Genomic DNA, 13400 nt, shown 5'->3' on the forward strand with positions numbered 1-13400 from the left:
GCCTGTCATGGGTCTTGGAACGCCATTGGATGTTTGTTGAACACTGACGTCAACGAGGGACAGTGTGGGCCACTTCTGTTGTGCTGGTCATTGTTGCGACAGCCCTTCTTAAATTAGTCCATAACACACCTCTAGTTGCAACTGATCATATCATTGGCAAGCCATTTGAGATAAATCCAGCCCCCCCATCCATTTATTTTAGAGCCCTTACACATTGAAGAGATTTAGGGTCGTCATTTAACATGGAATGATTAACAAATTAATTGTCGATAAAATCTCATTTTCATATTGTATCCCATATATATATAAAAACGAAAAAACAGCCTCTACAGTGATATCTATTGTATACAAAGAGAAACAATCTGCAAGATCACACTTTTTTGTGGTTATTGTTCTACAGCTTGGATCTGGATCCAGAGGTTCGCTGGGGAAAGACAAGCCTAGTCATCATCATCGTCGTCGTCGTCATCATCATCATCCTCCCCTTCATCCTCAGCATCCCTCTTCCTCTTGTCCCCTTTGACTCCTGCCTTCTCCTCTGCACAGGACAAAAGCCAATCAAAATGTCAGAATTGGTCTGATACATTTTTTTTTTCTTTTAAAGGGGTGACAATCATTTCTAATCAGGACCAAGTAAAAATGAACAATGGCAATCAAATCCAATTGGCATTTCCCTTAATTCAGAATTCGATGAAATTATATCCACAGGCTGTGTGGGAGTTGATACACAACCCACTGTATGTTCCGCACCCACATACCCATCTCAAAAACACCTGAGGGAAAACCAACACAGTACCACCAGTATACATCTGTTCAGTCACGTAACAAAGTCCACCCTGTAGACTGAATTACCACTAGCGAAACACTGCAAGAGAGGCTAACATGCTGACCTTAACGGTCGCGTTGCGTCGCGTGCGCAAGCGTTGCAAAATAAAATTTACGCATACATGTTATTCAATCTTTGCACCCACACTGCTCGGGAGCATCTGCGTTGCCAGGCGCTAAAATAGAAGTTGATTTTTTTTTGTGACGCAGAACGCGCTGCAAGTCCTGCCTCTCCCATCTCCTCATTGGTTTTTAGAAGCATATACCCAAGTGCCATCTTCTCATTGGTTTTTAGGAACATATACCCATGTGGGTGATTGAAAGACAAACTGAGGTTGGTTGCAGTACTGCACCTTATTATGAAAGTTAGTTGCCAATCACCATATAAAGTCCAAAGAAAAAGAAGCCTGGAAGGAGGCGAGATGACTAGAAACGATTCGGTTTACCTTTTATCTGTGGATTAATTGTCGGAGTAGAGGACCTTGTACATTTCAGGTAAAATAACTCAATATTTATATCCCAGGACAAATTAGCTAGCAACTGCAAGCTAGCTAGCTAAATTGCCTTAAATGTCTAATGCTTTTCGACCTGTCCCCAAATTAATATAATTGGTTCAGAGTTTGTTTTGATATTTCAACCTGTGTATCGCGTTTGGTGTGGGGGGACAACATCAATTTGCGCACGATGGCGAGTGGTTTGGGCCTGGTGTAAGGAATCCATTTTGGTTTCACGTTGATGTAGTTCTCTTGCATCAAAGTACACTTTCAAAGGCTCCCCAATACCTCAGATCTAATGCGTATGTATGAGATAGTAGCTAAGTATTCTTCCTGGCAATTTATATAGGAGAGGTCTGATTTATACTCCTTGCACACACAGGTGAGTGTGCTGCTTACTGATGTAATCTCACAGTAGGCACAGCTTTCAAATCAGAGTGCAGAAGGAGTAGCTCACTTGCACACATGGGGCCTTTGGCTGCATTCACAAGGTAATAACTAAATGGCCTGAACCATCTCTGGATTACATGTCCACAACCTGCAATAACTGTAAAGTCGAAAGGAATGATCTTCCTAAAGTGCAGGGCGGTATTCTAACCTTGTTTTAAGTGTAGAGGGTAGACCTAGCTTGGCTCCAGCGGTCAATGCTAGCAACTGCTCTCAATGGGGGAATCACACACGGATCAGTGACAAATGAATACAAATCACACAGGGCTGAGGAACGGATCAATAGAAGTCAAACCCTCCTGTGTCAAAGAGCCAATGCCCCTTTGCTCTGAGTCATTGCCACAAATTGAGTAACAGCCAACCTGTGATCAATGTTAAGAGACATTAGTATACAAAACACCTGCTCTTTCCAGACTGACCAGGTGAAAGCTATGATCCCTTATTGATGTCACTTGCTAAATCCACTTCAAATCAGTGTAGATGCAAGGAATCATTTTTAAGCCTTGAGAAAATTGAGAATGTTTGCCATTCAGAGGGTGAATGGGCAAGACAAAAGATTTAAGTGTCTTTGAACAGGGTATTGTAGTAGGTGCCTGGTGCACCGGTTTCAGTGTGTCAAGAACTGCAACGCTGCTGGGTTATTCACGCTCAACAGTTTCCTGTCAATATCAAGAATGGTCCACCACCCAAAGGACATCCAGCCAACTTGACAACTGTAGGAAGCATTGAAGTCAACATGGGCCAGCATCCCTGTGGAACGCTTTCGACACCTTGTAGAGTCCATGTCCCAACGAATTGAGGCTGCTCTGAGCACAAAATGGGGGAGTGCCGTGCAACTGAACATTAGGAAGGTGTTCCAAATGTTTGGTATACCTGGTGTATGTTGACTACATCAATAGATCTGTGTCACACAAACATATCTGACCCTTTCCAGGCTTGAGTCCATGTACTTGGGTTTGATTACTAGTGACAGGTCAATAATAATTATTGTCCTCACCTTTTCCATCCTCCTCCTCTGCGTAGTCATCATCATCCTCCTCTTCATCCTTAGGGGTGGGAGGAGTTAACATTCTTTAATTAAGCATTGACTCGAGTCTTCGGCAATAAGACTAAGATGTTCTGAAAATAACATGACAAATTCCAGTTGTCTCACCTGGATCTTTTCCTTCATTAGGTAAGAGAGCCCAACCTCTCGTCCTTCCGAGACCTCCTCCTCCTCCTCGTCATCTTCATCATCATAGTCCCCTGTCGGTCCGGCTCCGTCCTCCCCCTCATCATCTATGATGAAGAAGCATTTCGTTCAAGAAAGTTCCGCTTAAATATCACTGACACCACGTTGTTGTGTTGTGGTAGCCATACTCACCATCGGCGTCTGCTTCTGAGTCAGGGGCCTCGTTGTCCTCCTGGTCGAAGCCGTCCAGGTAGGTGACCTGAGGCAGCAGCTCAAAGATGCTCTCACGGTACTCCTCCAGTGTGGTGATTTCACAGTTAAACAGGTCCAGGCTCTTCAGGTTCTTCAGATTTTGCTGTGGTTTTAGAGAGAAGAGGTGAGAGCACAACATCCTATCAGACAATCCTTATTAATTAATTCTCTCCAAGTACTAGTCTCCTTGTGAATAGAATGATTAGTTTGTGCTATAATATCCGAAGCTAACAGTAGTTCTCCCAGATAATATAAAACCAGCAGCCTCAGGGCCGACTCTAGCCTTTTGGGGGCCCTAGACGAGATTTGGTTGCCCCCCCTACCTACATAGGCAAAACATGCCCCCCACCCCCCCTCTTGACGAGAAAAGTTTTAAAGTACATTTCCTGCTATTCTACACATTTTTCCATGGAATGTAAAGAACCTTTAGTCATTTTAAAGCAATTTTTCTGCAGTTATACACATTTTGCCATGAGGTGGAGAGAACATGTAGCAGTTTTAAAGCTAGTTTCCTGCAATTGTACACGTTTTGCCATGACTTATGCCATCATGATAGCTGAGTGAAAGTGACTAACAAAATCAATGGGGGCCCCTGGAGGTCAGGGCCATGATTACTGCAGGTTTAGATAGCTGGCTAGACTAACTTACCAATCTAAAAATTGTTAGCTGACATGGCTAATTGAGTGACTCAGTGACTGACATAAGAGAAAAATTGCTGATGCACAACCAAATGTTTTACTTGCACCTTGTGTATTCTACTATACTAAGTCTCAACAATAAGTTATCGTTATTCATTGTGTATTTATTCCTTTGTTATAATTTTTCTATTTATTCCTAGTGTTTCTGTGTTTTTTTTCTTTCTGTATTGTTGAGAAAGCACTTCACTGTTAGTCTACACAGGTTGTTTACGAAGCATGTGACAAATACAATTTGACTTAAGACCTTGACTGAGTCCCAAAAAACAAAAAAACGGTTTATGCCTGGAACCGCATAATGCTACAACTGTAGCATTACCGACTCTACTCACCAGGGCCTCAACGTTGCTCAGCTCCTTTATCTTGTTGCCACTCAGGTTTAGATACGTCAGGTTGGGGCACTTCTCTGAAAGTGTCTCCAAATGACCCGAGATGTTGTTGTCACTCAGCTCCAACTGTGAGGAAAGAATATAATAATTTCTTGATGAATAATTTAGGAAAAAAATATGTAATCCTGCATATCAAATATTGGTAATTGGAAGTGAAGCCAGAGTGGCTTATAATTCTGCTAACTAAATTATTTTCAGTGAGATAATTGATTGCTCAAAAAGATCCAGCTTCCCTACTCACCTTGCGCAGTTTGGGCAGTGAGGGTAGCTTTGCCAGGGAGGTGAGTCCAACGTTGACCATGCTGAGGAATTCCAGCTCCTTGAAGTCATCTGTCAGGCCCTCTACTTCACCATCACTGGTGCGGCAGTTATCCACCACCAGCTCGGCCACCTGTAGGAATAGTCATCACCATACATTGGACACTCTTGAAAATGAGATGGTGCATCTCAAGAGATTTTATCCTGCAAAATGGTAAATAAACAAATTCATTAAACCAAATTAAATGCTTAGCTAGTTTGTTGCATTTTTAATGACAAAGGCAAACATTTTGTTTGGTTTAATTCACAATTTTGTAATCTTATTGCATGTTGATTGGAAAAGCTGACCCTTGACCTAAAGTCAGCTGTTTCCTGTGAGAACACATGCCTTTTCAAAAATGTTCTGCTTGAATGCCATGTGTGGACACAAGACTGAAGCCCTGTCTGTAAAAACGCCACGGCTGGAGTAACTGACTAGCTACAAGGCTTCAAAAGCGGTAACAATATAAATGTGCTAACCAATGATGTGTATAAACCCTGGATCAAGTTTATTTTATTTTATATAGCCCTTCGTACATCAGCTAATATCTCGAAGTGCTGTACAGAAACCCAGCCTAAAACCCCAAACAGCAAGCAATGCAGGTGTAGAAGCACGGTGGCTAGGAAAAACTCCCTAGAAAGGCCAAAACCTAGGAAGAAACCTAGAGAGGAACCAGGCTATGAGGGGTGGCCAGTCCTCTTCTGGCTGTGCCGGGTGGAGATTATAACAGAACTATGCCAAGATGTTCAAAATGTTCATAAGTGACAAGCATGGTCAAATAATAATCATGAATAATTTTCAGTTGGCTTTTCATAGCCGATCATTAAGAGTTGAAAACAGCAGGTCTGGGACAGGTGGCGGTTCCATAACCGCAGGCAGAACAGTTGAAACTGGAATAGCAGCAAGGATGACTGACAGGGGGCTGAAGCCACCGCACAGCCATCTTAGCACTCCTCCATTGTAAAAAAAAAAAAAAAACATTTTGGAAGCTATAGAAGTTATTAAATGTATGTCTACATTATTTGACATTTATTATATTACAGACACGTTCATGCATACTTCAATTATATTATGTGCGCTAAACAAAAATAAAACATGAAAAACATTTTCCTTTATGTATTTTTTTTGTACTAATGTTACTGTCCCCACTATAATGACAAAAATACATATAACTTTGTCCTTTAAACATTTAATTGAAATACTGTAGAATTGCATTCATTCCTATGGAGGATTGGGGAGTGCCAATATGGCCGACTGGTGGCTTCAAAGCCTCTCAATGGCCAATACATACACTACATGACCAAAAGTATGTGGACACCTGCTCGTTGAACATTCATTCCAAAATCATGGGCATTAATATAACAGCCTCCACTCTTCTGGGAAGGTTTTCCACTAGATGTTGGAACATTGCTGCAGGGACTTCAGCAACAAGAGCATTAGTGAGGTCGGGCACTGACGTTGGGCAATTTGGCCTGGCTCGCAGTCGGCATTCCAATTCATCCCAGAGGTGTTCAGGTCAGGGCTCTGTGCAGGCCAGTCAAGTTCTTCCACACCGATCGACAATTTTTGTATGGACCTCGCTTTGTGCATGGGAGCCTTGACATGATTAAACAGGAAAAGGGCCTTCCCCAAACTGCCACAAAGTTGGAAGCACAGAATCATCTAGAAAGTCATTTTATGCTGTAGCATTAAGATTTCCCTTCACTGGAACTAAGAGGCCTAGCCTGAACCATGAAAAACAGCCCACGACTATTATTCCTCCTCCACCAAACTTTACAGTTGGCACTATGCATTCAGGCAGGTAGCGTTCTCCTGGCATCCGTCAAACCCAGATTTGTCCGCCGGACTGCCAGATAGTTTAGAGTGATTCATCACTCCAGAGAAGGCGCTTCCAATGCTCCAGAGTTTAATCACGGTGAGCTTTACACCACTCCAGCTGATCTTTGGCATTGTGCATGGTGATCTTAGGCCTGTGTGTGGCTGCTCGGCCATGGAATCCTATTTCATGAAGCTCCCGACGAACAGTTGTTGTGCTGACGTTGCTTCCCGGGGCAGTTTGGAACTCGGTAGTGAGTGTTGCAACCGAGGACAGACGCTTTTTACGTGCTTCAGCACACGGTGGTCCCGTTCTGTGAGCTTGTGTGGCATACCACTTTGCGGCTGAGCCGTTGTTGCTCCTAGATGTTTCCATTCACAATAACAGCACTTACAGTTGACCGGGGAAGCTCTAGCAGGGCAGAAATTTGACCAACTGACTTGTTGGAAAGGTGGCATCCTATGACCGTGCCACGTTGAAAGTCACTGAGCTCTCCAGTACGGGCCATTCTACTGCCAATGTTTGTCTATCGAAATTGCATGACTGTGTGCTCGATTTTATATACCCATCAGCAACAGGTTTGGCTAAAAAAGCCGAATCCACTAATTTGAAAGAGTGTCCACATACTTTTGGTGATGTAGTGTAGCATCAGCAATCCAGGGATTACAGTGCATTCAGAAAGTATTCAGACCCCTTGACTTTTTCCACAATTTGTTACGTTAGCTTTATTCTAAAATGGATTACATTTTTAAAAATCCTCCATCTATACACAATACCCCCTAATGACAAAAGGAAAACAGGTTTTTATAAATGTTTGCAAATGTATAAATTAAAAAAACATACCTTATTTACATAAGTATTCAGACCCTTTGCTATAAGACTCGAAATTGAGCTCCGGTGAATCCTGTTTCCATTGATCAGCCTTGAGATGTTTCTACAACTTGATTTGAGTCCACCTGTGGCAAATTCAATTGATTGGACATGATTTGGAAAGGCACACACCTGTCTATATAAGGTCCTACAGTTGACAGTGCATGTCAGAGCAAAAAACAAGCCATGAGGTCGAAGGAATTGTCCGCAGAGCTGAGACAGGATTGTGTCGAGGCACAGATCTGGGGAAGGGTACCAAAAATGTCTGCAGCATTGAAGGTCTCCAAGAACAGTGGCCTCCATCATTCTTAAATGGAAGAAGTTCCTAGAGCTGGCCGCCCGGCCAAACTGAGCAATCGGAGGAGAAGGGTTCAGGGAGGTGACCCAGAACCCGATGGTCACTCTGACAGAGCTCCAGAGTTCCTCTGTGGAGGTGGGAGAACCTTCAAGTAGGACAACCATCTCTGCAGCACTCCACCAATTAGGCCATTATGGTAGAGTGGCCAGACGGAAGCAACTCCTCAGTAAAAGGCACGACAGCCTGCTTGGAGTTTGCCAACAGGCACCTAAAGGACTCTCAGACCATGAGAAATCAAGATTCTCTGGTCTGATGAAACAAAGATTGAACTCTTTGGCCTAAATGCCAAGCGTCACGTCTGGAGGAGACCTGGCAACATCCTTACGGTGAAGCATGGTGGTGGTAGCATCATCATGCTATGGGGATGTTTTTTAGTGGCAGGGACTGGGAGATTAGTCAGGATAAAGGTAAAGATGAACAGAGCAAAGTACAGAGAGATCCTTGATGAAAACCTGCTCCAGAGCGCTCAGAACATCAGACTGGGGCAAAGGTCCACCTTCCAACAGGACAACAACCCTAAGCACACAGCCAAGACAACGCAGGAGTGGCTTCGGGTCAAGTTTCTGAATGTCCTTGAGTTGCCCAGCCAGAGCCTGGACTTGAACCCTAACGAACATCTCTGGAGAGACCTGAAAATAGCTGTGCAGTGACACTCCCCACCCAACCTGACACAGCTTGAGAGGATCTGCAGAGAAGAATGGGAGAAACTCCCCAAATACAGGTGCGCCAAGCTTGTAGCGTCATACCCAAGAAGACTGGAGTCTAATCGCTCCCAAAGGTGCTTCAACAAAGTACAGAGTAAAGGGTCTGAATACTTATGTAAATGTCATATTTACATTTATTTATTTTTTACATTTGCAAAAAAATCTAAAAACATGTTTTTGCTTTGTCAGTATCGGGTATTGTGTGTAGATTAATGAGAGGGGGAAACGATTTAATCAATTTTAGAATAAGGCTGCAAAGTCACAAAATGTGGAAAAAGTCAAGGGGTCTGAATACTTTCCGAATGCACTGTATGATTGTACCTTTTAAAATTGTAAATAATACGCTCCTCAAAAAAAGAGATGGTAAAGGAGGCTGGTATTGTCACAGCCTTAGTCTGGTTTAATCTTCACCTAATGCCTCTCGATTGTAAAGGACTAGTTCAGTGCACATCTCGATATTGTCGTTGAGTGAGAAACAGTGGAGATGTAGCCTACATCCTATTAATGGACTTCACTGCTGAATGCACAGCAGTTATGTAACTACAGAAATTGTAAGAGAAATAGGTTTGTCGAAGGCCAAAGTCAGTGGCATGAATGACTGGGGACCTGGTTTGTCAATCCTCAAACAAGCGCCGTCTCCGAGGGTTGGGGGATTTACTGTAGCCTAATCTACTAAATTGGGGGGAGGTCTGAGCCCCGCACGCCATCTGCCATATTACTTAAATTCATAAAACGCAGAACAGGACCGCAAACGCTGCTACACTTGAATGTGTACATATACGTTTTACAAAGACATCGTCGTCGTTAATCATCCCGAGGAAAAGCCTGTCGTTACATAATCACTACATCATGGAGGCAAAATAGACAACTTGCTTTCCGATGGGAGTACAAGTAGGCTATTTAAATGGCCGGCAGAGTGAATCGTATAGACTATATGAAATTCGCTTGGAAGTAGACTTTCTAAATTTGATTTAGGCCTACATGTAACGTTAGCCGTTTAATACGCACAATTTATCAATTTACTTATCTAAATCGAGTTAAACTGGTAATCGCCGTCAAAATGTGCTCGTGTATAGATGTAACAAAATGACTTCCACTCCCCGCCCGTCAGAAACAGGGCTCAACAGCCTGTACTGTACAAAAAAATCCGCTACACTGACGCCACCGTAGACAGTGACTGCGCGTCTCGCTCCGACAACGGTCAGTTTGCGTGCATGCTGGTTTTATATTGCTTATAAATTCTTGCAGGCGCTGTTCATTCGAGTATTGATGTTTAAATCCCGTGGACTTTTCGAAATGCTACGGTAAAATAAATGGGTCTTAGCTAAAACCATTCGATTAGTAAAATGTCCGCTCAGAGAAACCAACCAGCTTGTTTTGACATTTGGTTAACCTGGTAAGATCTGTCAAAAGCCTCGTTACGCATGGAAAGCTTGAGTTTTTAAATTCGACTGAAATAGTTATTTGCATCGGCATTCATATGGAATAACAGGCAACTTCCAAGACAAACCAATTAATCGCTTCCCGAAGGCTATCAAAAGTTATTTTACATTTCCATATCAGTTGTGAATTCTCTATTTGGATTAGCTTGCTATATTACAGGAGTCAACACGACGTCAGCTGAGCCCTATTACGATGTTATTGGCTTTTCACAATTTTAATTATTCTCACAACAATAGCATAATCGGAGCGGAATGTGTTCTTCATAATTATGCCCGCTCCGCCACCTTGAACATCCAATGGATCTCTGGCCGGGCGCAAGACAAGGAGGATGATGGCAAAGACAGTGTTGCAGATCAATAAAATGCTATTAGAATCACAAAGCGATCTAAATTGCTTTGTGGATACTTTCAGCTCGTTTTTGTACAGCAACCAACATATGTTGTGATCGGACGAATAATCAGAATCCAAAACTTTAAAAAACTTAGACCTAATCGGACTCGCATCCTCAGTTGTCAATGTGCAGAGCGGAGGCTCGTAAGAAATCCTGCTCTTCTCTGGGTTATCGGCTCGCATAGTTATCACCTCAAATTTAAGATAAATAATGGCAAGATAACTTACCTCCGCTGGTGTCCTATTCCTCAATTCTAAACTGATCCTCTTTTTCATCTCCATTATTAGTAAAATATAAAACACTAGGTTAACGTAAAATTAAAAAATTAAAATATGGCAATACAATTTTCAACTCCAGAGTTTGGACCCACAACTCGGTTTTCTTGTATGGCCACAGTTCTCCTACTGATCCTCCATGATACTTAGCACCCAGCCCCCTCTATCAAATCCCGCCCTATGGAGCTCTTGATAGGCCAGTTCTCTCTTCCTTCATCTTAATCGGATGATTGAAACGCCAATCAAACAGATCATGCCGTTCAACATAATCCGCCTCTTACGACGGAGGTGATTGGTTGTGATTGCGCGCGCAGTAGATTTAGATGGGTCAACGCAAACGTCAATATCATCGTTTTAAACCACCCGGTCTTCCTTTTAAACCGTCGGGGGAGTCACTAGTTAACACAGCCACAAAGTCATAATTATGGTTAAACCCCACTAATTTAAAAAATGTATCGTATTAATATCTGATTTTAAAAGTAACCGTAATTTTAACCACACTGCTAACCTTATGACTAACCCTAATCTTAAATTAAGACCAAAAAGCTGCCGATCCGATTTTTCTCGAAAAAAAAAATTCTCCGGACTAAAGATCCTAAAACTTCTGCACATGTGCGGATCACGTTCTGCGCATGTGTTCATGTTCTGCTTTAAACACAGGCCATGTTCGAGATAATCTAACCATTAATGTATCATTTGTAAATTGTGACTGACTGATCTACAAATAATAAATCAGTAGGCTACTAGTTATTTATGATGTAAGGTTTGTAGATCAATCAGTCACCTGCACTGTCGAAAACCCCATAGTCCGCTCTACCAGAGATCTGTATATAATGAAGAGATGCTCATATCTCCACCCTAACAATGGGAGTCGTTTTTTAAATTTATTGAACCCTTATTCTACCAGGTAAATTGACTGAGAACACATTCTCATTTACAGCAACAACCTGGGGAATAGTTACAGGGGAGAGGAACGAGCCAATTGGAAGCTGGGGATGATTAGGTGGCCATGATTGTATGAGGGACAGATTGGGAGTTTTAGCCAGGACACCAGGGTTAACACCCCTACTCTTACAATAAATTCCATGGAATCTTTAGTGACCACAGAGTCAGGACACCTGTTTAACATCCCATCTGATGTACAGTACACCCTGCACAGGGCAATGTCCCCAATCACTGACCTGGGGCATTGGGATATTTTTTTAGACCAGAGGAAAGAGTGCCTCCTACTGGCCCTCCAACACCAATTCCAGCAGCATCTGGTCTCCCATCCAGGAACCAACCCTTCTTAGCTTCAGTTGCAAGCCAGCAGTGGGATGCAGGGTGGTATGCTGCTTGTCCCAAAGGCAGGAAGGTAAGTTACAAGCTTAGGTCCAAAATAAGTCCATAGAAACGCATTAGTCTTATTTTGGACAGATTCTGGCGAGAGTAACCTCTCGCTTCGCCTTTTCATCTCTGGCTCTACAGTTTACTCTGGCCAGTTGCGTTCAAAGTTGAATAAAGTTAGATCAAAGCTGAATCAGTGGGCACATTCGAGCAGATCACTTTTTTCAAGTCGATGGTCACCGCCTTCCAAAGTGTGTTGCATTATAGGGATAAAAATGATCCGACTTGCAACTACGTGACCACTGCATGAACGTTACAAAAACCATGTGATCAAAGGTCATGAAGTTCGGACTGCAGTCGACTGCAAATCTCTAGTTGCTCTTCACCAACTACATCATGCAGGCATTACCTGCATTGTGAGAGCTTCTATTGTCAACCACTCATTATGGTGTTTTTGTTTGACAAGTGAATGTGACCAAAGACATGACTAACTTTGCAGCAATTCATGTATACATTATATATGTACAAATGAATGTGATATGAGGCTCTCTCTCACCAATTGATAGTACAATGTACACACATTTACAAGTTTATTTCAACATTACAAAGAAAAATGTTTATAAACAATGGCAACACAGTCATGTTGCTCTGAGCCTTGCTGCTGCAAAACCACATCAGTGTCCGAGTTTCGCCTGTTGCAGATGCATCTCCCCCTACTTCACTCCACAACTTTCGTCTACAGTTGGTTGCTTTTTCCTTACCATTCAAACAAGCCCAATGTCTGCAAGATCACATAACTATAGTATTGTACATAACAGAACTGAATATAATAGTATTATTTTACTGTAAGAAAAAAACACCACCGCATTTCTCTCACATGTCCAAAACTCAACAGCATGTGCCACTAGGCAAAATACACAGGTAAACTAATCTACAGTTTAATTAACACCATCTGCTCTAAAATTCGCTCACTGTACATAATTCAAAATAACACTACAGATTACTTTGAAACAACACTGTATAACTCAAGAAGATCTAATGCATATCCCCACTTTTGAAACTGGATGGGATCCAATGGTTGGTATGCAAATGCTACATGGACGTTTCACCGGTAAAACGAGGATAATTATAATTCACGGTTGTCAGTGGGAAATGTGAAGGGAAGGAGACCACAACAAATGTGTGAGTAAAGTAGAGGTAAAGAAGCACATGCACAGAATCTGAAAAGTCTGATCTGCAGACATGGCTTTAAACCATAAATCCACCTGGTCTTTGTTGTCATTGGCACATTTATCCAAAAGCTACAGCCCTTGTCACCCCACCACCCTTTAATTCCCTCACATTTTATGTATCGGTTAGGAACTTGAGGTTCAAGAATGCAAAAATTATTCTAAGGCATTTTATATACAAGGGTTTGAGTTTCATAAACCCCCACAATATGTTTTTAAATCTAGAGTCCAAGGTTTAGGCAGCTAACAGACTTGCTCTACCATTCGATATGCAAGGCAGAATATCCAGTTGAAACTGTAACAAAATGGCTGACCATGTACCACACCAAGCATGGTGGCTTAAAGAGGAGAGGCAGTAAGCCACACCATCTGTGCAATGTAATGGGTTGTCGACCGCTCAGCTGCTTTGCTCTCATA

At 42.4% G+C, this 13400-nt stretch overlaps 1 protein-coding gene across 1 annotated transcript; it reads right to left on the reverse strand.

The window, feature by feature from the left end:
• Nucleotides 1-164: 164 nt before the first annotated feature.
• On the reverse strand, nucleotides 165-10580 carry LOC120027151 (acidic leucine-rich nuclear phosphoprotein 32 family member E-like). Its single transcript, XM_038972016.1, has 7 exons — nucleotides 10381-10580; nucleotides 4515-4664; nucleotides 4217-4339; nucleotides 3130-3292; nucleotides 2920-3044; nucleotides 2764-2812; nucleotides 165-538 (listed from the first exon to the last, which is right to left on the reverse strand). Exons 1-7 carry the CDS (start codon nucleotides 10432-10434, stop codon nucleotides 441-443), a joined length of 762 nt encoding a protein of 253 aa, XP_038827944.1. The 5' UTR covers nucleotides 10435-10580; the 3' UTR covers nucleotides 165-440.
• Between the last annotated feature and the right edge of the window lie 2820 nt (nucleotides 10581-13400).

This window comes from Salvelinus namaycush, chromosome 32, assembly GCF_016432855.1.
Source record: "Salvelinus namaycush isolate Seneca chromosome 32, SaNama_1.0, whole genome shotgun sequence".
NCBI lineage: Eukaryota > Metazoa > Chordata > Actinopteri > Salmoniformes > Salmonidae > Salvelinus > Salvelinus namaycush.

What these genes read in the sequence shown, in the direction of transcription:
- LOC120027151 (XM_038972016.1), bottom strand. Translation starts at nt 10,434, where the DNA reads ATGGAGATGAAAAAGAGGATCAGTTTAGAATTGAGGAATAGGACACCA. An exon ending in GGAATAGGACACCAGCGGAG is followed by an intron (nt 4,665 to 10,380) that starts GTAAGTTATCTT and finishes CTATTCCTACAG; the next exon opens with GTGGCCGAGCTGGTGGTGGA. An exon ending in TGAGCAACGTTGAGGCCCTG is followed by an intron (nt 3,293 to 4,216) that starts GTGAGTAGAGTC and finishes CTAAAACCACAG; the next exon opens with CAAAATCTGAAGAACCTGAA.